Here is a 25,238-nt window from a genome sequence, read left to right on the forward strand (position 1 = left end):
TTGTAACCATCTGGATGCTGATTTTGAGTTATGTCTTTGGGAAAGGGATGTTTTATATTTAAAATCAATGACATGAGGCACATGGTCATCTTTTTGATGAATGATATGGATTACACTTTATTTACCAGAACTTCCAGTCAATTGAAAATAATAATGATTTTAGGAGTTCACAAAATGAAATTGACTCATTTTTTTCAGCCTTTCCCTGTTGTTTTTATTACCAAGCTTTTATTATTAGGAGTTAACATGCTGGCACTGGGGGCGGCTGCCTGGTTATGACCTGCTGCCACCTGCGACACCATGTGGCCCCAAGGCTGCGCACCTGCCAGGGACTGCACAGCCACAGCAGAGGCATCTGCACCTCTGGGCCAGCTGCCAGCAGGCTGTGGCTGCACAGTTGGCCTTTGTGTGGCAGTACTGGCATGTGTGCCACTACCCAGCCATCTAGGCAACTATTGCCCGGAAAATGTTCTGAATGTGGTGACCTGCTTTGAACTGTCAAAGCATGCCCTTCTGGCCCCAAGGGGCCAGGAGGTCAGCCCCTTCCAGCTGGGTCCTGGGTGCCAGCCCTGAGCAGGGCCTTGTGCCTGGGTCCTGCCACTTGCCTCACTAGCAGGAATCCTGGTTCCCTGTGGCAGGATACCATCTCTGTCTCTCCCCAAACTCTGCTATCTGACAATTTGGTTACCATGGTCACTGCAGAGGGTAGACTCCTCTGGTCCCATCTGCTTCAGGTAACCTTGAGCTGGATACATTCCTGAGGGAGGGGGAAACCTGCTCCCTCTGCCTACATGACTGGCATCACATACCTGGGTGGTGGGGCTTAAACTCCCTATTGTTCTAAGCAATGCCAACATGACTGGGAGGGGGCTAAAGACCCTGCCAGTCTACCCGGCAACCAGTGATGCATTTCAAATTGGTTGGCTGGCAGCCAACAGTTTCTGGCCTTCATTGGATCAGGTAAATGAGGTCGCAAGGGCTATAAGTGAAGCATTGCCCAGGAGGAGGGGCAGTAGCCATGATGAAAATTCTGAGAAGCTGGACCATCTGAAGCTCTCTCTCTCTGTCTTAAAACTGATGATCAATGAACTGCCTGCCTCTAGAGGAAATCTCCACCTGCCTCTGGATGATACTAATGAGTAAGCTACCTGAGATCTAACTAGTTATATAGTTTGCAGTAACTCAGCTGCATGATCAAAGGCTACCATGCCACTGTTTGCTCTAAGGTATTTCTCTGATATTGCTCCACCCTGTATCCTATTCCAAACCTACTCCTTGTAACCAATAAAGTTCTCCTTTGTACCTAGCGTGGGAGGCTTATTGAGAGAGGGTCTAGATTATGCCTTGTGGTCCCCTTGGTTTGGCTGACTGAGGGAGACCACTAATTGTGCTTCAGACTGAGAGAAGCACCCCAAGTTCTTGCAGTGGGTCAAGTACCCTCAAGGGCTACTAGGCCTGTGTTTCCCAGGGGGCACAGGTCCAAGATCAGTCCAGACTCTGGGAGGTGGCAACATTACCCCCAGGCTTGCAGATGTGCTCCAGGAAAGGGGTCAGCTGGACATGGGGTGCCCCCAGGGAAGCACTTGGAGCCTAGAACGTGGTTGGGCACAGTGAGGTGGATGGCTCAATGCAGGAGCACCCCCTACTAGCCTGCCACATTCCCTATTTAAAAACTGTAAAATCTCTGATAAAAAAAATCCCAAAATCACTCTTTAAAATACCCCAAAATCCATGTTCTTCCACAATTAAAACAAAATACTACTATATATATATATATATATAGAGAGAGAGAGAGAGAGAGAGAGAGAGATCAGTTGGGCAATCTTTTATTGATATATTTACAATGTTAAAGCAATTTGGAAGCCTACCAGTGTCTCTATCATCATAATAAAATTAATTCTAAATATCTATATGCTTTTATGTTTGCTTTTGGTTTTCTTATCATAGAGCAGTTAGAGCTCCCCCTGACCCCTTCACTAACTAGGATGAGGGGACAGCTGCTCCTGCCAGTAGGTTTCATCCTGTCTGGCCGCTGGGCACAATGGATGTGTGATGGGAGGATGTGGGGTTTGCAGGAACAGGATGGGAAGAGGTGTGGGGGGATGTGGGTGGGTGTGTGGGTATGGAGGGGCCTTGGGTGTGTGGGTAGGTGTGGGAGGATTGGTGATGTGGGGGCGCTGTGTGGGGGGCTTCTCAGGAGGGGTGGGTCCCCTGCCCCCCCACAGGGCACAGATCCCCCACACAGCACGTGGGACTCCATCCCGCGCAGGGCCACAGGCCCCCCCACCCACACAGGCACAGCCCCCTATGTGGTGCGGGGCAACACGGCTTGACCCCGGCTGCATAGCACCCAGTGCTGCCTGTGCCACATTGCATGGGTTGGGCCACTTCCATGCATGCAGGACCCAGCCTGGCATGACAGGCAGTCCCCATGAGCAGCACAGGACCCCAGGTGACAGCCCAAGCAGCCCAGAGCTGCCCGAAGGTACACGGTGCCACACCGGGCCAGGCCCGCATGATGTGGCACAGCCAACACCAGGTGCCAGATGGCTGGGGCTGAATCACACTGGCCTGCACTGTGCAGGGGGGTGTGCCAGGAGGCCCTGAGCCCCCCACTGGCTGCTGCGGGTGGGCTGGGGGCTGGTGGGGGGGGGCAGGGCCATGCAGGGGGTATGTGGGCCCTGCTGGGGCAGGCAGGGGACCCACCCCTCCTGAGCTGCCCCCCCATGGTTCCCCATACCCTCAGAGCCCCCCACTGTCTACTTACCTGGGCCAGAGCCCGGGTCCAGGTCTCTGCAGCCTGCACCGCTCCTTGCCCTGCATGTGGAGGCAGCGTGCTATATCATTGGGGCAAGAGGCAGACATAGAGATTCCCTGGCCAGCTACCAGAGTGTCTCTTTGGAGGACCCGAGCCTCTGGTTGCCTCAGGGCATGGTCCTGGACCATACCCTGCCCCACTTTTTTTTTTATATCCAGGTATCAAATTTTGAGCCCATGTTGCATATATGCAGCGCGGGGAATATTTTTTGATCCCAGCGTGCCTCTTGCCATGTTTCAAACTGCTTTGAGACATGGCAAGAGCCATGTGTGGGCTCATCTGGACATGCCCTATTTGTTCTTGCTTCGTGCCCTGCTCATTTCTTCCTGGTGGGCTGGCAAATATGAAATACTGGTGCAATCCTATTCTGCCTATTAGATGTCAGAGCCTACACAATCTTGCACCCCAAAACATAACCATCTCACTTCAGAAAAAAATATCCAACAAGGAGCATGCAAGCTGACACCTGACTCTGTAGGCAAGTGAGGCAGGCAGTCTTCTGGGGGAAGGGAGCTTTTGGGTAGGGCCCCTCCTGACAATGTTCTCTGTAAATGTTGCTTTAGATACATAAACTGTGTAAACAGTATTGGGTACAGGGACCCAAGAACAAGATTCATGCCAGGAGGTACACATCTCACTATGCCACAATCATACTCCCTTTTGCTTACTTTGCTTCTGGCCCCATGTTTCTTTCATCCTTTTCTGTTCAGCAGCCCATCTTCAAAATGAATAGCAGAGGATGCCTTCAGCCTTGCCTAGCTGGTAGTCTGGTGGCTAGCTGCTTCCCTTGAAAGTGAGCAATCCATGTTCAACCCCCATGCCTGGCTCCTTTGGGTAGGTCACTTTTTTTCTCTAAAATGGATCACGTTTCAAGGACAGGAGCTTCCAACTTTTGACTCCAGGCCAGATCTGGGCTGCAGAGCCAGGGAGGGCTTCAACAGCAGCGGGCGGGGAGGCATCACTTGGGCAGCTACAGGGAGCCGTGACTGTGGCTCCAGCCCCGGTAGCAATGTCACAGGCCAGGTTGGAAGCCCCCATGCTCTGATCTAAGCGCCATTAAAGTGGCGCTCCTCCCACCCCTGCAAAACCATTGCTGATCCTGATCTAACATGTAAATGTATGTCAGTAATTGACACATTGACACAATGGTTTACTTACATCCATTGCTTCAAATAATCATTGCAAATATCAAATAAGAACATAGCAGAATTCAAGAAATTTTCCCTAATGGGCAAGCTCCCTCCATGCTGATGAGCTGTGCTGCAAAATTGTCCTTGATAAAATAATCATAAATACAGACAGATGTCTCCATTGCTCTTATGCAGATACATATTAAATAAGGTAAAGTTAGCTTTTTCGAAATAATGTATTAGATAGCATTTAAGTAAGAGAAAATGCCAGTGCAGTAGAACATAGTAACTGAACGACTGTCTCTTGCCACCATGCAAGTTCTAAGGGGAAAAATACACATTTAATAAAATAAATGGTGAAATAAAGCCAAGACATTTATTTTCACAGCACTATCCAATGGCATTATCCAGTCACAGCATTCATTTATCCCTTATGAAACACTCCTAAAATCAGTGGAGTTACAGCCAAAGGCATTATTTCCACATGTCTAAATGGCTGGTGATGGTTAAATCATTTTATCTGGTGGATCTTGATGCCCAATACAGTGCAAGTTGAAGTCTGATTGATTTAGTGGACCAATCTGAACTACTCATTAGTAATAATTCCATAGGGGTGCCCATTCAAAGTTTTTAATGGTACTTCACAAGCACTACTGAATTAAGCTTCTCAACACCCCATGAGGTAGGTATTTTACAAGTGGGAATACTGAGGCATAGAGAGGCAAAATGACATGCTGACATAACAAAGGTAGACTGGCAGAGCTACAAATAGAATCTGTGTTTCTTGCTTCCCATTTCTCCAATTTAATCCAATGATTTTCCTCTCTTCCTTTAGAAGAATTGATGAATGATAGCAAGTACCCTGATTTGATAGCTAAAATTGTATTTTAATGCTAATGCTCAGAAATGCATTGGTTAACTTGTGACTGTAGCTTCTGTAATGATGTCTGGAGTGTTTCTGTAGGGCTTATTGCACAATATTAATATCTTTTCTCCTTTATGCCAACACAGAACTCTTATTAGTTAACTCTTCCTAGCTTGTCACTAGACCGCCATGAAAATGTCATTACTGCTATTGTAAATTGAAAATGTTAATGCCCAATAGGCTTGTAGTGTTTTTCTTCATAATGGGATCGCAATTCATTTGGTATGTGCAGAATATTGCTAGAGATTTACTTCCTTGTACATCATCTACATTACTTGAATCCTTCCTATCAGCAAACTAGTCCATTGCTTTGTTTAATCATAGTGTTGAAACAGATTCTGACTTCAACACTGAATCATCCCACTGCAGGTCTGCCCATCCTTAGTATGTTTCAACTTGGCACCCAGATGCTGCAACTAAGAGCATCATTTCCACCGTCCACTGTGCAGGCAGATGTCCTTAAAAATTAAAGAGCAAATCAGGTGATCTGTGTCCTGCTATTGTGTAGAAAAAGTTTTGCATGTTGCTAACAGCATTAGTAGCAGTGGAAGAGGAGACAATACTGGGTGATGCATGAAATGCCATGAGTTGATGCATGCCATAGTTGTCTCAGGTTTCTACTAAGGAATTATTTGCACCTTTTAGCCAGTGGCACAGGTGTAGTTCATTGAGCTTTATCTTTAAAATGAAGCTGCACCTGCAGAGGCAACAAGTTCCAGAATGCAACTTTTGCTCTCCATGCAGAAGTCCAAGACAGGAGGATACGGAGGAGAGCTCTGCATGCTAGGTTATATTTTCTCTGTGGGCAGCACTTTTCTGTTAGGGCTGAGGGCAGAACTTGTGCTCCTGTAAGGCAGTCAAAGTTGTTCTCAAAACTGTTCTCTGCTTTGGCCCATGAAGAGAAGAACTGGAGAGCTGCTCCTGAACCAACTCCTCATTTCTGTATACTCATCATAGGGTGTAAACTGTAACCTCACACCCACTTCAGAGTGGTAAACCCTCAGGCACAGTGCATCATACGCCACAGTTGGCTTTCAAAGATACTTAAATTTCCTTGTGATCAAAACAAACCAGCTCCAGAGTCCATGCTACCTAAACTCAGTGGTATTTTGGCTTCAGTTTATCATCATTCCCCATTTTTAGTGAGAAAAATCAAGGGAATGATCACAGACTCCAAAGTGCCAGGAAGCAACATCTCTGAGAGGACTGCCTTTCATTCGACAGCTGAAACGTGCAGAGTAGTCAGTGTTTCTGAACACAGCAACATCTCACCATGGTGCTGCCTTACACCATATGAACATGGCCAGATAAACCATGTGGGCTATATAGGCCAGATTCTGTAGAGCAATTGCACAATGCTTCCACTGAAGTTAAAGGGAACTTTGCCTAAGGACTCGTGAATTTTGCCTGGTGGCTTGTTGAATGTGTGCTTCCTGAAACAGTGCCATTGTTTACAAGCCACAGAAGCAGAAAGCCAATTGCCTGAAGAGAGAGAGGTCTGATTTTACTTAGACATTTAAAAGTCAAGTATTTATTCCATATCCTAATAAAACATATTCTTTACAGGCGTCTCACCACAAACATTGGACCCTGCACTTTCATCCAGCAAATGATGCTGGGTGATTCTTCAACAGTAGCTTCCCCCTGCATGTCAGGGACCATCAACGCTGCCTAGCTCCAACAACACTTATGGCAACAGTTGGTCAGACAGAGCTGCATGTTTTCAAGTGTGAGAAATGGACATATCATAAAGCCAAGGGGAAGTGCAGCGGTGAAGTAGAGAGCAAATGACACAACAAATTCCCTGTAATGCTTTTGGGAGCAGGTACCTATTGTAGGACATAGCCAGTACTTTATTCTCCGAAGGTGCAACAGGAGAATCAGTTTTCTAGTTTATCATTCAAATTGGACTTAAAACCTCAAACAAAGTCTTGCAAATGTTTTCTGCTTCAGTCAATGCCTCTGCATATCTAGCTAAAGACAGACCAGTAGATCAAATTAAACAATATATAAGTGCCTGGAAATATTAATCTTGAGTATTTATCAATTGCATGAGTGTTCTGCATGATGCGCTGGCCCACATGGCTTCCCAGCCTTCTCTTTCTTGATGAGTTAGATTCATTGCTCATGGCCAAATGGACCATGATCTTTTCTTGTTTTTCTTCCTCGGTTACTGTTTGGCTCCGTGTATACCCTGCCAAACTGTTGGCATCAGATTCACTGTAGTTTCCATCCAGCATCATAGTTGTATGAGGTAGTCCACAAGAACATGAAAACTGAGGATACAAGCAAAAGAAAAACAAACAATAGTTCAACAGTGAAAGAAAATATGTGAGGCAAAGATAATACTTTTTTTATAGACAGCTTGTTAACTCCAGAATTACAGAGTATAGTTGGGCTATGAAAAGTTTCTCTATTAATGAAAACTGCCCATTTTTGGCTCAAGTTTTCCAACATGAGAAGATGCTAGCTCGCTTCATTGGTTGCAGCTTTTATACTGCATGGGGGTTTGTTTCTGAAAACCTATGAAGTAATGCAATAAAATCTTGAACAATAGGTAACAATGCCCACAGACAATTCATTAACCTAAAAATAAACCACTATGGTTTTCTTGGTTCTGGGTGTAGCCAAACTTTTTGGCCAAATGAAGCCAAAACCACTGTGGTATTCTTCCAACCTAAACTATAGCACAGTTATTCTAACTGGTTTGATGTGCATCAATACTGAGATTATTTTTAGAATACATTTTAACAAAAAAAAATCTGTTTTTAGAACCTGTTTTATACTTGGTTTGAAAGGAAATGTGACTGGAACCTCAGATTTTGGGGTGGTAAATAACTGCTGAAGAGTATCTGACGTAAATCATTTCCACAAAAGGCACAAATCCTCGATGTGTGATCTAGAAAATGTCCTTCATGACATTATGTGAAGAAAAGGCATCATGTGCTCACCTCCATGTGCAAGTAAACTATATTTGATTTATATTTAATCCCCACACAATGTATTTCAAGACGGTAGTAATCCTGACTCAGTCCTATCAGGCTTCTGAGATTACAGGGCCAGGATGCAGCAGTAAGTGGCAGGTGATATGGAGCACATCATATTTACCCAAACCCTGAATTTACGATTGCCCCTCCCCCCATAATTAGATTTGGTACATGGAAAATGTATACATTTATTATAATTTTCCATGTATGAAATCTAATTATTGAAGGATCATCTTAAAATCTGTCTGCCTCCACTACTGCGGGTGGTGGGGGGAGAGGTGGTGAGGGGGGCAGTAATGGGGCAGGCAGTGAGGGGCAGATAGTGGGGGAGGCAGTAGCGGGTATGTGGTAGGGCAGGCAGTGTGGAGGCAGTGGGGCATGCAGAAAGAGAGGCTGGCAGCTTACCCCTGCCTCCTGCCCCGCCCCACTTATTCCCATTGTGCCTGCCCCCGTACAGCCTCAAGCTGCCCCCAATCACCCTTCCCCTGCCCCAGCTTCCTCCTCCACAGGGGGATTACAGCAGAGGGAAATAGAGGGGGAGAAGAAGCACCAGGAAGAGACCAAGGGCTGTGGGGGAGGAATGGCTGGGTGTGCAGAGGCAGCAGGGGGCAGGCATCAGCCAGGGCTCCAGTTCCTGCCCCGACCTGTGCTCAATTGTAAGACAAGGGGCTTCCCCCCATGTTAAAAGTAGGGGGAAACCATGTCTTCCAATTAAGTAAATATGGTAATTGATTGCTTTGAAGCAATGGCTGAAGGATCCAAGAGGAAGAGCAAAAAATTCTAGTGATTTAGGTGCCTCTTAGTTCCTAGGTCAGGTTATGATTTGACTTCAGGAAAGGGCACAGATAGTGGGTATGGAAGGCATAACTCTGATGTGTTTTGTAGGCACTTTGTAGAACAGTCATCACTTAACCAGTAAGGTAGGGAATGAAAGAAGGTAGCCACAAGTTTAAATGGTTCCAGTCCCAAGAGTCCTTAGCCCATCCACATATGGGGTAGCTGAAGTGTAAATGTCTTTAAGCCATCATAGTGGCAGAGTCCATTTCTTAGCACAAAAATTTAGTCTGGAATTCATGGGTCTCTGGCTCTGGCCAATAACATCCAGATTACTCCAAGAGTCTCTTAAAGGCCCATTTCTACACTCAGACTCTAACCTAGATTTTTCTAGAGCCCCATTAGGCTGTTATACTTCTTATCTCTATTTCCTTTCACCATCATTCACAATTAACATCACTATACACTGGAAAGGTTATTGCTTTTCCATAAAATTGTAAAGGTGTTTCTTTTATTGTGTGATGATACAGTTCAGTGCTGTAGCACCAGAAACTGAGTATTGACTGGTGACATAAATAACAAGTTGTGCCATCACTGAGTTACCAGCTTGGGAAAACTCACACAGCTCTGGCACAAAACCCTTTTTACTCTTCTATCTGAGTGAGTATACATACATACAATCAAATATATAACAATGTTATATATACAAAATATATATAAAAATATAATATAGATATCTCATTAGGTTTACATTTTTTTTTTAACTTTTATGTATATTTTGTATCTATAAAATTGTTATATATTTGATTGTATGTATGTATATATAATCACTCAGATAGCAGAGTAAAAAGGTTTTTGTGCCAGAGCTGTGTGAGTTTTCCCAAGCTGGTATGTGTGTATATATAATGATTTTTTTTTTATTTTTTTTTTCACAAAAAATAAAATACTTGCTCTGGGTAACAGAATTTAGCAAGGCTGACTTTTTTTATTTACTACTTATTAAGCACAGGCAATGTGGTCAGATTTTTATAGGCCAGAGGGAGTCTATGCTCTCTGGAGCTCCTTGTCTAAGGAATACATACAAGTAAGACAAGATGCTGGGATACTTAGAGTAATGGACAGACCTACACGAAGCTTTGCATCTCTAAGTAGTTTTCCTGAACTCAAACTTGGGATGGAGAAGGCACTAGATGCGAGTAAGAACTGGCCATGGAAACAAGAAGTCTTCAGCTGGCATTTGAACAAGGAATGGGCTTTGAATTGGTATTTCAACCTGTTCCATGTACAGAGAGTAACATGGAAGAACGCAAATGGACAGCTTTGGGAAGGAATTATGTCATAGTCAGATCATAAGACAAGTCAGAGGTGATTGTTTCAGTGACAGAGGTTGAAGGTGACAGAGGTATAAACAACAAATATGTTCATATTTTGGAAACAGAGAGAGGAAAGTAGCATGCCTTGGTGACAGCCTGGATGTGTGGACAGGAGGCACTAAAGACTGTGCTGTATTCTTTGTTAGCCATTACGTGTAGTACTGTTTCTTTATATGTAGTAACTTTGTGTGCCTCCTGAGGCACTGTTTCTTTCTGTCTGGATCTCTCCCAGAACAATGAAGTGACCAGCAATATAAGTGGTGTGCTACTCTCCCTGTCCTTGGCTAGTCTAACATCCCCACCACAATGGAGCCAAGAGGTATAACAAAGATGACCCTGAGATTTCAGGCAAGCCTCAGCATCCAGAGGACAGTGGTTTGGTTAATGATCATGCAGAAGGCAATAAAGTTTCAGGGGAAAAATAAAAATCTCAACTTCAGCAAAGCACTGTGTAATATGGCAGTGCCTGGTACCATGGAACAGTTCTCCTATTAGATTTAATAAATGCAGTTTCTATAACGTACCTGATTTCCGTTTGGACTCTTTTAGTCATTCAATATAGTACAATAGCAGTAACTTAAAAAATATTGTATTAGCCATGGGGAAATATCAGACTAATTTTTCCCCTTCTTGACCTCCCCTTTGGTCTGGTCTCTAGTAAAGTCCCTAGTTGAAGACTTCCCTGTTTCTGATCTTACTGTTCAGTACTACACGTAATGGCTAACAAAGAATACAGCACAGTCTTTAGTGCCTCCTGTCCACACATCCAGGCTGTCACCAAGGCATGCTACTTTCCTCTCTCTGTTTCCAAAATATGAACATAAGTTTTCTTCTTACTGCTGTTTCTATAAGATCAACGAGGCTAATTCCTGTTTTGTGGTGTCAAGGCTTTAGTGTCATCTTGAGCATTGTAGACAATAATTACAGTAATTACACACACAGACAGAAAGGCGTTCCCATTTATATAATTTTAAAATATCCATTAAACACACATCTGGTATAACAAAAACGTCTCTCACCCTCTCTCTCAGCTTCCTCTCCTTCCGTTCTTGCACTGTAGTCAGATAGTTCACTGCTGCATATTCCAGCACTGATAGAAAGACGAACACAAAACTGACCCATAGGTAGATGTCCACAGCTTTGATGTAGGAAACACGGGGCATGGAGGCATTGACACCAGTGATGATGGTGGACATGGTCAGCACCGTGGTTATCCCTGAGGAAGAACCAGCAAAAAATTAATTTAATTGCAGGTCTAATAAAGAAAGCATTTTCTATAATGTCTGTCTGTAGATATCGTACCACCCTCCAGGGGTGGATCCAGGGTGGGTACACTGGTGTAATTGCACCCCCTTTGATTCCTGGTCTACCCAAAATTTAAAATGAACCGCCTGGCAGTAGCAGCAGCATTTTGAACCAGACAGTGCTGAGGGAGTCAACTGACTTCATGGATCATTATAATCTACCTCAACCCTTCTAAACGCCTTATTCCACAGGGCTACATACAGACAGTCAAAAAGCCTGAGGCTGAATCGATTCAGACATTGCAGGTTAGTCTAAACTGCAGAGATTAAATTGAGAACCAACTGGACACGCATTCACTTTTGATTCAGGAAATGCAGCCACATGCCTGCAGTGACTCAGGCCAGAAGCCAGGGGCCCCTAAAACAGAGCTCTCTGGGTCTTAGTCAGCATGGGCTGTACATTCCCTTCTTCTTCCAACTACCCCTGAGGTCTTTGGGATTTGCAGTACAGAATCACAGCAGCAGGACTCTGAAGGGTTACTCATCACTTCTTCTTCCTGCTTCCAGGTGCCTCTGGGATTTGTAGTCCACAGTTGCAGCCAGCAGTAATTTTCAGAAAGGTTAGCAGGGCAGGGCAGTGCAGCTCAATATTCAGGTGAAGGAGAGTTTAGCCGGGGAAGGGGGATTTAACCCCCTCTTCCCCCCGCTCTGGCCCCAGACCCCAGCTGGGGTATGCTGTGGGGTGAGGGCAGTCCCTGCCTTCTCCCCCACCCAACCCTTCTCTGCTAGAGCAGACAGCACAGCCCAGCCCAGGACTGAAAAGCATGCTAGGATGCTGGGGGACTCTAATTTAACATAAACCAGAAAGGGGATTGGGACAGAAGTTTCATAAACTGATTTGACCCAAATCAGTTAAGTCTGATACTACATTCAGCCAGGTTTATCTTAAACCAGTTTCAGCCATTTTGAAACTGGTTTATATGCATTGAACTTCTGTTCTGTTACAGGTTTAAACCAGTTTCTAATTACTTAAACCAGTTTATATGTAATGTCTGTCTCTAGCCCAGGTATTAACCCTCTCTTTTGGTCTTGATGTTCCAGCCATTGAGCTAGCCTTTGTTCTGTAATGATGCATCATACAATCTGCACTCCCTTTTTCAAAATTCAAGATCTGCTTATATCACCCTCTACTCTACCCCAGCATTTTTCAACCTGTGGGTTGTGACCCAAAAGTGGGTCGCAAGAATATATGAAAGGGTCATGAACAAACTTTGAAAATGGATACTCCTTTGAAGGAGAAAAACATGGGAAACTGGCTTTTCCCTTGCAGGCTGGAAGAGATCCAATCTGCAAGGGGCTGCTTGGGTCCCCCATGCCCCACACACCCACTTACCCCCTGCCCCTCACACTGGGGGCAGCAGGTTGGGAGTGAGAGGCACTGGGTCGAGACTGGCCATCGACGTTTACAAATGGGTCCTGGTACAAAAAAGGTTGAGAACCACTGCTCTAGCCCGTAATCCAGTGATTCTCATCCAGGGCGCTGATGCACCATGGGATGTGTTCAGATCCTTTGAAGGTCGCCTTGAGGTTTGAGGAGATAAGTAGGGTAAAAGAGATAAGCTGATACGGTAAGCAGATAAGTGCTGGCTCGGCCTTATCCCTCCCTGGATGATACCCTACCTGCACTGCCTAGCCTCTCTGCAAGGAAATAAGCATTGTAATATATAAAATAGTTTTGAAATTGGGTTGCTGCTTAATTGACAAAAGTTATGCAGGGATGCCTTGAATCCAGTGGGCAGTGTCTCAAGTCCAGGAAAGGTTGTGAATCACTGCCATAGATGATAGAAATAATTTACTGTCTAGCTGCTTGCCAATACAGGACTGGTCCATTTAATTGCATTCTTGTGCACACTGGCCAAGCAGGATTTCAAATGTGATGGGTAAGCTACTCCTTCCATTTGGATATTCTTTAACTCTTGGACACCTAATTTGGAAATGATGCTTGATCCCAGCCTACAAGGACTATTCTATAGGTTAAGGAAGTTGTTCATACTACTGAGTCAATTAGTCAGATTCTTCTGCTCTTTAGAAAGCCCCTAGTGATAAGGACTCTTGGTTCACTGAAACAATCAGTTTGTCATCTTACTAATCAAAAAGTGGTTAATGACTTGTTAACTGCTGAAGAGCATCTGATGTAAATAATTTCCACAAAAGGCACAAATCCTCCATGTATGATCTAGAAAATGTCTTGCATGACATGCTGTGATGAAAAAGCATCATGTGCTCTACCCATAATTATCTATGGCAACAATAAGAGCTGAAAAGTTTTAAATGGCAGCAATTGTGCTTATCCCATATATTTGACAGATAAGCATGTAAGCATGTACATGTTTTGTTTGGTTCTACAAACAGAGGTAAAATGCTCATAGTGAATTAGAATGAATCTCAATGTTTACATGTTTGCAAAAAGCCATCCAGCAGTTGAGTGCAGAGCCAGGGAGTATTATCTATGACTTTATTTAGATCATTCTAAATCAGTAAATATTGAAAATACATCCATTGTGTATCATTTCTTATCAGGATCTATTCTTTGTAAGTTCCATTTAAGAGCGTTTCCTTTCACTTGAGTGAGCTCTGTGTTGTCTCGTTATAGAGGCTTGTATCTGCATGTAGCTCTAACAAACCATAGTGCAAACAAAAGAAGCTCCAACTGTCCTGAATTAAACAGCCTCTTACGGTCAGATTGTTAAAGATGCAGATGCAAATAGACTCCTAGCAGGATTTAGGGACTATGAGCAAAAATTGTACCAGCCCCTTCAGTCAATTCAATTTACACTTAAAAATTAAACCTGGTCCAAGGAATATGAGTTAGAGAAACTGTGTTATAAAAAACAAAACGACTCTGGGAACAGAGTGGATCCCAGGATTCTCCCCTCCCAGGGGACTGCTGTAATCACTAGACTACAGACCTAGGTTTCCTTTTGCTTGTTCCCCTGGATCAATGAATCTTGGATCAACTGATGCACAGTGTCTCAGCCTCAACAGGAAGGGTGGAGTTTGCCCTCACATTAACTATATTCTGGTGGACAGATTATAGGACAGCCACCTGGGAAATGGGAAATGTGGGTTCTAGGCCCTCCTAAAAATATTGCCCTCCTTGACCTTAAATTTCAGGGCTGCAAGAGTGAGCCTGTAGCTAGAAATCTTGATTCTCTGGCTCAACAACACTAATATGTCTTTTCTCTGCTTGCTTCTTTTTTAAAAAAGAAAAAAAAAATTGTTCCCTCTTCTGCCCTGACTTTTAAAAGTAGATCAGGAGGATTTATCAATGATGTAAAGAATGAATTCAACAATGAACAACAAAACAAAATATCAACATCAAATTAATTTAATAATCAGATTGAATAGATATTTATTTTCCTAAAATCTTTAAACAACAGAATCAAATTCTCTGTCCCACCAAATATTCAAATTCAAGGAATGTATTATATTCTTGGTTTATGTAAATTCCTCTCACCCAATGACACTCTGGCAGGCACTGCTCTGCGATCAATCCAGAAGGACACCCAGGACAGCATGACCATCAGAGTGGCAGGGAAGTAGGTTTGGAGCAAGAAGAAGAAGATGTGGCGCCGCAATGTGAAGTTTATATACAGGCGATTGTACCACCCTTTTTTTTGAGGGGGAGGGGGAAACAAATGTCATTAAGAGCATCTTTTATGATTTGTAGAAGAGCAGCTATCTTTCTCAGCAATTCCTATATTTAAAGAGTAGACAATCCATAAATACGGTGAGCATGAACATGCTATATCCTACAGATCATTCACAATATAGGCTACACGTAAGAATGGTTATTATTCAGGCATATAACAGAAATTTCATTTAGATTTCACCTTGTTAGTGTTTGAAACTGAACTACTATACAGCCATGATACAAAGAATAATAAAAAAGTTTTTAAAAGACTGATACCAGTGCTACTGTAGAAAGCAAGTCTCGAGGTAGTATGGAACTTTTGTATCAAAAACTGAGACAAAGAAATCTTCTCATCGGTTTTTAGAGATTCATTCCCATTTTTCCAATACAGCATCAGATCTTCATCGGTGTACGCATCTTAGAAAAAGAAAAGACACTGGAGCTAGACTGTTCTCACTGGTGGTAGATGACAGAACAAGGAGCAATAGTCTCAAATTGCAGCAAGGGAAGTTTAGGTTAAATATTAGGAAAAACTCTCACAAGGAGGGTAGTAAAGCACTGGAACAAGTTATCCAGAGAGGTGGTGGAATCTCCATCCTCGGAGGTTTTTAAGACCCAGCTAGACAGAGCCTTGGCTGGGGATGATCTAGTTGGGGATGGTCCTGCTCTGAGCAGGGTGTTGGACTAGATGACCTCCCTGAGGCCCCTTCCAACACTAATTTTCTATGATTCTATGAGTCTATGAAATGGCTTTGGCTATTTTAACAACCAGTATAAAAAGTAATCCTGCCTGGATAAACGCTATGATAATGAAATTCATGAATGACTTTAGAACCCCATCCTGATTAGCTAGAGCAAGCTCAGGCCCAAAAAAGGGAAATACTGAGAGATCAGAGTAATAAGACAAAGAGCCCTAAAAAGGTTAGAAATGGGAATGGGAAACAACAAAACTGGAGTTGGTTGGAAAAATGCAGACTAATTTATCTGGGAAAAATTAATGGGTCTTTGAAGTGCAATAATGTCTGTCCTTCCCCTCACAGACCAGCAATGATAATGCACACTGGATTAACTAGAATCTTGACATGTCATGGACTATAGCAGCACAGAAAGCCAAAACAAAGCGTTATTTCATGGTATTTCTGGGAAATAATAGTTTCTCTTCATACAACACTGGTAAAATCAAAGGAGAATGATACATGTCTGGCTCCTACTGTATCAGAAAAGTGGAGACAAATTGGAGGGAGTTCTGAGAACAGCAGCAAAATTGACTGAGGGCTGGAAGTATACACATAATTATGAGGAAAACTGTAGGAATTAACTTGACCAAATTTAAAGGAAGGGTAAGCACAATTATCTAAAACATTATTAAAAAGATGTAACTGAGGGTAACAAATGTGATTAGAGATAACAGCATGTAAGTATTCAAAGAATATGAATGAGGAATTATTTAGTGAAATACATGAGTATAATTAGGGGTAATGGGATGAAATTTAACAGAAGAAAATGTAGGCTGAAACCTTGGGAAAAGCTCAGAACAACAGCCTACTAGGCTTGGGAATAGTCTGGCAAAGGCCATGCCATAAATTCTGATTAAGGCAATTAAGAATGAAAATAATTTTGTTTGCATGAGGAGTCCCACTGAGTTGAGCTGTGTTACCCAGGTTGAACTCACTGGGATGACTTGCATACTGTTGTGTTTACAAAATGAGGCCCATCTTTTGTAATGTACTTATTGTCTTTGGGCATAAAAAGTACCAGAGTTCAGGTATTTAATTAATATTATTCTAAATAATATTCTAAATATATGTTTTATCATATTATAAATAATGATATTATTGTTAAGGTTATAATTAAATTTCTCCTCCAGCATTAACTCCTCTCTGTTGTCACCCAGTCAGAGCCAAGCAACACAGCCAAACTTCTGAATTCTCCCTACACATCTGTGTAGGCCTCACCAAGCCATAAAGGAGCACTCAGTATTGATTCATTTTTAGGTTAAGGTGTAGGTGTCACACATTAACCTAAACAGGTGCAGAATCAACCTGTTACTAAAATGTCATGCACACACATATGCTGTCCTCCAAAAATAAGAACCAGATTCAACACCCATGGTGTCAAAGGGAAGCCTCTCAATCTGGGGACCAAGACACCACACATGTGCCACAAGTGGCACAGGCAGCTTCCGCGTGTGTCATCTGAGCTCCCAGCACTCAGTAAAGGGAGGTGCTCGAATGGAGGTCAGGAGGCTTGTGCACAGGTAGAACAGGACTGGTGAGAGAGGAGGTTTCAGGTGTCACCAGGTTAATCCTTTCCTGGTCCTACAGCCACTGACAAATTCAGGGCACTGGATGCTCACTCACCATGTAACACTGCAGCAGTTGCAGGGCCAGGGAAGGATTAACGTGGTTCTTGGCAGTGACACCTCTCTTCCAGCAGCATCCTGGCCCCACTCTGTTCCACACAGTCAGAGGCTATGGACCCCCTGCCTCCACTCCAGTGCCCCAGGTGGAAGCTCTATCAGGGTGCCTCTAGAAGCGAGGGGCCATAGTGACATTCGGGGAGGGAGCACAACTTAACTTGTAGCAAGCCTGCCAAAAGCTTTGGCCTGTTCTACTTAAATGTATTCTTTTTTTTTATTCTGAAAAAGAGTGCTTAGCCTGAGCATGGAGAGTCAGCAAAGAAAGAATTAATAGACATGAACTTGGGTGCAACATACAGCTTTCCAGCTCCAAAGAACAAGTCTGAGTGTCCAGGGGAAATCGGCTGAAGTCCATGTTGCACATTGCTGTGACAGTGATCCTAGAAATCAAAAAAGGAACAGTTACTTGGAGAAGCAGTAGTTCTTACATTCTACAGAGTGTGCGGGAAATGTGTGACACCAGCACCGCATAGTAGAGCTGTGCGATGCTTTGGTAGCCGCTCCAATTCAGAGGAGATTCAGACCGATTCGGCGGCCAAATCTCTGAACCCAAATTGAATTGGGAGACCAATTAAAAGGCCTGAATCCAATTGGAAGCCTCTGAATCAATTCAGAAAAGATTTGGTGCCGCTTCGGCGATTTGGCCATAGACTAGGCAGGCAGCAGTCCCCGACCATTCTGGACACAGCTGCCTCCAGCTGGTAAGTCTGTTGTGGTGGGCAGAGGGGGCAGGGAAGGGGCATGGGGGGATAGATCAATGCCCCCATAGCGAGGGAGGGACTGGGGCTGGAACAAGCTGCCCAGATGAAACAGGGGGCCACGGGCAGGGCCGTCCCTGAGGGGGGCAAATCAGGGTGACCGCCCCATGCCCTGCACTTTGGGGGGCACCGTGGAGCCAAGCAGAGTGGCTGCAGCAACTCCACACTGCTGGTGGCTTCACGTCCAGCTGCTCAGCACCACCCCCTGGCTGCCAAATCTGGCACCTCCAGCTGCTCAGCACCCACCTCCCTGCTGTTGAATCCACTGTCGGCATCCTCATGTCCTGGGGCGGGGCCCCGCACAGGCTGATTTGCCCTGGCCCCGCACCCTGCTTGGGTTGCCTCTGGTAGCAGGACTCAAGGAGAGCGGTGGGGGGCACAGGATGCAAGCACGGCAGTGCTGGGAGCAGGGGCTATGCCCTGCTGCCACTTGCCCCCGTCTGCCCGGAGCAAGCCCCGCCTGCATCTCACCCCACCCTGGCTGGACAAGCGGCAGCAAGGCAGAGCCCCTGCTCCCAGTGCTGCTACGCTTGCATCCCGCACCCCCCTGCTCTGGGTGTGCAAACAGTGGCAGGGCATAGCCCACTGCTTGCCCATCTAGGGCAGGGGGGGTGTGGAGTACAGATGCTGCTGCCGCTTGCCCAGTCAGGGCAGAGGGGCATGGGATGCAAGGGCAGCAGCACTGTGAGCGGGGGCTCTGCCCTGCTGTTGCTTGCCCAGCTGGGGCTGGGGGGGGGCACAATGCAGGCGCGGCTGACTCTGGGCGGAAGGGAGCAAGCAGCAGCAGGGCATAGCCCCCACTCCCACCACTGCTGTGCCTGCATCCCATGCCCCTGCAACCTCCTCCCTGAGTCCCACAACTGGGCAGCTTTTCCCAGCCCCAATCCCTCCCTCACTGTGGGGGCGTTGATCTGCCCCCCACACACACCCCTCCCCTGCCCCCTCTGCCCACCACAACAGATTTACCAGCTGGAGGCAGCTGTGTCCAGCATGGTGAGGACTTCTGCCTGTTTAGTCTATGGCCGAACCTCCGAAGTGGCACCAGATCTTCAGATCCAATTCAGCCGAATTGAATCAGGACAATGATTCAAATCTCCGAATTGGCCAAATCCGAATCCAAAGCAAATACTTGCCGCTTCGCAGATGCCTACTGCATAGATGTAGACAACATCTGTTGACTTTAAAATAAGCAATTATGTATAGCATTAGCATTAAGGCCCCTAGAATATTCCTAGTCAGCTCAGAGGCTCAGCTTCTCAGAACTGGACAAAGTGCACCATGCCCAAGGCTGTGATGCAGCAAATCTGGTTGTATACCACGTCTGTGCTCTCCTGACCCCCATGGTCATTTTCATAGCTTCATAGATGTTAGGGGCTGGAAGGAAACTGACAAATCATTGCGTCAGCCCCCCTGCACTTGGGCAGGAAAGACTGCTGGGATCAGATGAGGAGAGTGCGTTCCATGGCACATGGCTGGATAGCTGCAGGTCACCTTCATTGTCAGTTGACATCTCCTTAGTTAATGCTAACAATAATAATAATAGTTTGATTATCTTACAGGGTATTACAATAAATTTTTTCCTTATGGTTATGTTATCATCTTAAAAGTGACTTCCCTGGAATGGTGTTTTAGACTTCCTTATGTCCAGCTTTGATGTAGACTTTGTGCTTTTCTCATTTCCCATCACTCAATCCCTGTTACTGCAAGAAGCCAATCTGGGCTTCTAATGCACAAATGACCAATACAGTAAGCAAGAACTCCCTCTCTCACACTCACTTCGATTTATATAATGGTAGGTCAGAGGTACTCTTTCAGTAAATGATGAAACTTATTTAAGTCTGAGGGCTATTTATTATGGTAGAGAGAAAGATATTTATTCAGGACCAAATCTTTGCCTCTCCTAAATTTGCATCTCAGCAATGGATATGTAACAACCCCAGGTTGAGTTTACAAATCTGAATCTAATCTGCCATAATATTATGTAACAAGTTTCCTGTCAGGAGGCTTTTTTTCCTGTTAAATGGTTTGAAATGAGCTTCAGCTTTAGTGGTGACAAAGTCAATAGTTCTCAGTCATCACTTCGAAGTCAATAGTCCTGTTTACACAGCTTGTGACCAGTTTCATGGTTCATTTCAGACGTTGATAAAGACCTTTCCACTGCTCAAAGGACTGAGGGGCAAAATCTGCCCTGATATATATGTCAGTCATCCTAGTTAAATGCTGCATACCTTGATGTCATTATAATATGCCATTTTCTTTCCTCAAGGTCACTTAGATTATATCAAAGCCTGCAGTCATTAAAAATTCATTAGTTAGGGAAAGCACAGTAACTCAACCTGTCAATAAGATATGCCCTCAATTAATATACAGTGTTGACTAAGTGGCCTTCAATTCATAAAACACAAATAAAAGAATGAAATGTAACAGAATGTAATTCAGTAACTTTGTTTATATCTATACTGCCAAAATGCCCCCAGAGAGCACATGCACAGAGCCAAGGCATGCATTTACTTAGTCTTTACCTTGTACTTGACAGTATCATTAAGAAAAATAAATCAATGGGTCCAGTTATTTAATCCACTATATACTGAAGCTGATGGACAATAGTTCCCAAGAAAAATACTTGTTTTCCAAAACAAATGTATAATATATCTGCACTATTATCGATCTCTCTCTGCTGTAATATCTGAGCATCTCATAGTCTTTAATGTATTTATCTTTGCTACTCCCTTGCACAGGAAATTGCTGTTTTCTACATTTTACAAATAGAGAATGCAGGCATTAGATAATTAGATCCATAAGAGTCAGAGGTGTTGCCTAACTTTTAGGCAATTTGGCCCAGATATGCAAAAGAACATACTCATCTTAAGTGGACTTTAGGCAGAATTTAGGACCTAAATCCAAGAATGCAGTCCACAAAATCCCCACCTCACCTATTAGACACCTTAGGGCAAGATTCAAGAAGGATTTATGTATTCTGCTTACACAGCTGGGTATAAAGTTTCCTATACATTAAATGGGAATAGTTAAATGCCTAGGGTTGGGATATATTACATTCACCTAACAGTGCAGAGAGGTGCAAGTCTTTCCTGCATTTAGATGCCAACCTGCAGTCCTCAGCTAGATGTGATACTGAGATTCACAACCCAATAATCTATACCTAGAGAGATGTGCAAGTCTCCTTTCATGTACATTTGCTTATCTCACCCCTTTCTTTTAAAACCCAGTCCGTGGCAAGGTAAGGCAAAGGACTTCTGAAAAACTTTCAGCTCTTACTTGCCTCAAAGGTGTTTTTCCTAAGCTATACATCCCATCTTTTTTCTTTTGAAGGAACCAAAAATCCCTGACAAACGGTTGGGATGTTCCTTAGAATTCTTTCAGCCAGTAATCTGCTTGGGAATCAACTGCAATAGTGCATCTTTTAGCAGCCACTTCCATCTCTGTAAACTGGTGAAATCTCAGAATAAGTTGGTCTATGAGTAGGATGACCTTATGTCTGGCTGGGATATTCCCGGATTCTGTAGGCTGGTCCCAGCCGGTGGATTAAAAGTCACTGGCTAAAGTCTGGCGGGGAGGCAAAGCATCATGATGCACCAGGCAGGCACCGCTGCTTCTGTGCGGGAGCAAGGCGGGCAGACTGGAGCAGGCGCCACTCACCTGCACATGGCACACCCTTGCTACTGCACAGCCACCTGCCTGGTGCACCGCTCTGCTCTGTTCTCCGCAGACTCCAGCCCAGGGCCTTTTGATCAACTGGCTGGGACCAGCCTATGGAATCCAGGAGTATCCCAGCCAAACTGGGACATATGGTCACCCTATCTATGAGGTACCATTCTGCCCTACTTTCTGCCTAACTTCAGCCTAACACAGCTAACTACTTCTTCCTGGTTAAATCTGGATGCTGACATGCAAACTCTCACAGAAAGTAACAGATTACTTAGGCAAATATGAGGCAAAAAAAGGACATTTCTAGAGATCACCAGCTGCTGCACCATGGCTTCTAATTTAATTACAGATTGACCAAGAGACAAGTATTCCTGATCCACTATCCCTTCCTTTGCTATTGAGGGTTAGAAGGGTGGTTTCTTTGAGAGTGGATTATTTTATAGCTGCCTAGTATTACTTTCTAGCAACTTCTTTTCAAGCATCTGGTACTGGCTGGTATTGGTTCAGATTAATAAACTAAAAGGACCACTAGCCTGATCCTGTATGACAGTTCTTTTGGTCACTAAATGTGAGTTATAACAGAGTGTTCGCAGACAGCTGAATTTTTGTCTTTACCTCATGCTATAAAGCACATGACCATCCGGGAACACTCGCAGCATGATGTTGTCAGTAGTTGTGTCATGAATGAATGATCTTTTGGAGTGAACAAAGAAAACATCTGGAACCCAGATCTTCTTAACCAGTCTGCCATCAAAAGTCATGCTTTTGTTAGTGGTGCTGGGAAATGACAGGCGTTCATCCTTCCAGTAGTGTCTTAAGTATAGAGTCATAGTAAAATCCTGCATTAGAAGAAAAGAGAACTGTGAAGAAATGTGTCACAACGATGACTTTGATATCTGAGAGCCATAAGAAAGAGAACAGAAAGACATCCCAACCCTCTTTATCCCCTGCTCCCTCTTAAATACATTACTCAGCTTCTGAATTTTTGTGTATTCTCCTCTGTTCTCTGAAGTATCGGATAGTGGCCAGAACTGAAGGTGAGAGATCAATTACGGTGTCCAGGTGCTTGTAGCGATACTGAGAAAACCCTTAGGTGCCTTGCAGTGTGTTTTGTTCATGGTCTCTGGGTTAAAGCGATCACAAGATTTGGGGTCAGGAAGGAATTCTTCTCCCAGGTCAAATTGGAAAAGACCTTTGGGGGTTTTTTTTCCTATTTTCCTCTGTAGCACTGGGCATGATCCACTTCTTGGGACCATTCTGGCATATTGTACCTAACAGATTCCCTGACACCGCAGGGACCTAGAGAAGGGGTCGGTAATATTTTCCACTGGGGGGCCAGAATGACTCAGCTTGGGTCAGAGGTGGGCAAGCACTACAACCCGGCTGCCACCACCGCTCTTCGCCATGACCCAGCTGCAGTGTGGCATAGCAAAAGTCCCCTCTCTGCCCATGTCCCAGGTGCCCAACTGCAGCATGGTGTGGGGAAGAGCCCCCATCACTGAATGCTGCCAAAGCTATGGCTGAACAGGCTGGGTCCAGAGACTTCATAGGCCAGATCATTGGTTATAGTGCCCTTGTGTCTCTTGCTCACTTCTTATGGCACATTGCAGATTTTTGAGGTTCTGTTTCTGTTTTGTTTTTCTTGGGGGGGAATAAAGAACCTAAGTTTGTCATGGGGCATTAAGAGGTGCTTTATGGCTGGGATATGCAAAAACCCTGTTCTTGTAGACCCTTTTGGATAAAAATATGATATGCAAAAGGCCTGTTCTTGTAGACCCTTTTGGATAAAAATATATGACATGGTTGCCAGCAATCACAGGGAATTGGATTCAGTGACTCGGTCCTTTTCAGTCGTACATTTGTGGAATAATCTGTTGCTATATAATAATGTCACTCAGATAGATTAAATTTATTCCCTTTCAAGCACATTTTTCTTCCCTGGACTAATACTACCAAAAGAACAGTTTCCAGCAGAAGTGAAGCATTCTGGGAAAATCCACCACCCATGCATTTCATATGTTAGATTAAAAAGTAGGATAGAGAGAGAAGATATCCATATATTCCCACCAGAAAGTTGTTAATACACTATTCTAGGCTTGTTGCAGGTATTTCTTAGAAGGCATCAATGATACAGGACACTGAAGATCAGTTGTAGGAGAAAAGTAAATGCTTGCCAGTCTACCCACTGCATTAGAAAATGCTTTCTGGATCCTGACAATGTAATATTAAAGGGAAATGGACATTCAGTGTACATAAAAAAGCAAAAATCTGATTCCAAGTAGTTAAATTATGAGTCTAAACATTGAGCAAGTTATCCTAAAGAAAGAACCAAATTATTGTCAATATTAACAGAATGGGGGGACTGTTATCCTTATTATACAAGTAAATAAATAAAAATTCCATTTTAAGCTGGTTGGGAGGAAAAAAACCAAACCCTGCAGCAGCATGAAGAAAAACATCTGTTTCTGCTGTTGACCTCAACCTATCAGCTGCAGCTTTCAAAGCTGAATAACCATTTCGAGCTTAGAGATAAAATACACATTTGTATTTATGCTCCCAATTAAGCAAGATGCTACGAAAGTAATTTCAAAAGCCTTGTCTGCCAGGTCTTGGACAAGAGCAGTGCACGCTAGGTTTTTGTTCCTAATAGGTTATCACTAGTTCAAAACCCTACAAAGGGCTTGTTTCTACTTGCAGAATGGTAAAGCTGATCACCTGTAGAGCCACTCAGATGTTCTGCTGCTCAAGATGGTAGGTTTACCATGGAGATATGACCTCATAGAAACTTCTTGTATTTAAGCCATAAACACTGTAGAATTCAAATTTTAAGTTAAACCCTTGTCTTTAACTTTGTAGATTATACCTAGACACTGCACTGCATGGTGCATAAGAGGAACAGTGAGGAAGCGGCTTAAGGAAGAGTAGAGATAAGAAGATGCTTCTCTTTTTTCCTCCTCATTCATCCATTTCTTCCTGCCAGTTTTGCTTCCTGTGTTTCTCACTCATGTAAACTCATGTTTACTAACTAAAGGAGGCTGACTTGGCATCTCACTCACATACACATACCCCCTTTGTAGCCAGCAGCACTTTGAAAATTGTTGCTAATTGATATTTGGATCCACCTTCTTTCTTTTTCTTAAAGACAAAATACAACAACAACAACTATTAGTTGCAATTGAGTTCAGCACCAATATATATTTCTGGAGTGGCAGCACTGCTGACTGAAACCCAATTATCACCAGTGCAAACTCAGCACTGGAAAAGGCAGCTCATGCTTGCCCTCAGTGCCCCAGCCATGTGCATTTGAACTGGAATAGAGATGAAATAGTGGAATACAACTTTTTTAGCTTATATCATCAACTAGTTCTTCTAAAATTCCTCATAAATTCACATATTTAAGAACAGACTTTCTGGCTCCATAAAAAAAGGAGAAAGTAAATAGGACTTTCT

At 43.9% G+C, this 25,238-nt stretch overlaps 1 protein-coding gene across 4 annotated transcripts in view; it reads right to left on the minus strand.

The window, feature by feature from the left end:
• Window positions 1-5,160: 5,160 nt before the first annotated feature.
• The window catches only part of LOC102373987 (gamma-aminobutyric acid receptor subunit rho-2), a 67,747-nt gene continuing 47,669 nt past the window's right edge, over window positions 5,161-25,238 (minus strand). For 3 of the 4 annotated variants that reach the window (XM_006024570.1, XM_014520360.1, XM_006024572.1), the window contains exons 3-8: window positions 22,404-22,627; window positions 17,662-17,744; window positions 15,222-15,362; window positions 14,769-14,921; window positions 11,027-11,223; window positions 5,161-7,149 (exon numbers count right to left, since the gene is read on the minus strand). In XM_006024570.1, coding sequence (XP_006024632.1) covers window positions 6,844-7,149; window positions 11,027-11,223; window positions 14,769-14,921; window positions 15,222-15,362; window positions 17,662-17,744; window positions 22,404-22,627 — 1,104 coding nt within the window. In that variant the 3' untranslated portion in view covers window positions 5,161-6,843. The remainder of the gene's footprint in view (window positions 7,150-11,026; window positions 11,224-14,768; window positions 14,922-15,221; window positions 15,363-17,661; window positions 17,745-22,403; window positions 22,628-25,238) is intronic. The other variant, XM_006024571.1, reaches the window with a different exon arrangement.

The sequence above is a fragment of the Alligator sinensis genome, unplaced genomic scaffold (assembly GCF_000455745.1).
Source record: "Alligator sinensis unplaced genomic scaffold, ASM45574v1 scaffold658_1, whole genome shotgun sequence".
In the NCBI taxonomy this organism is placed as follows: Eukaryota; Metazoa; Chordata; order Crocodylia; family Alligatoridae; genus Alligator; species Alligator sinensis.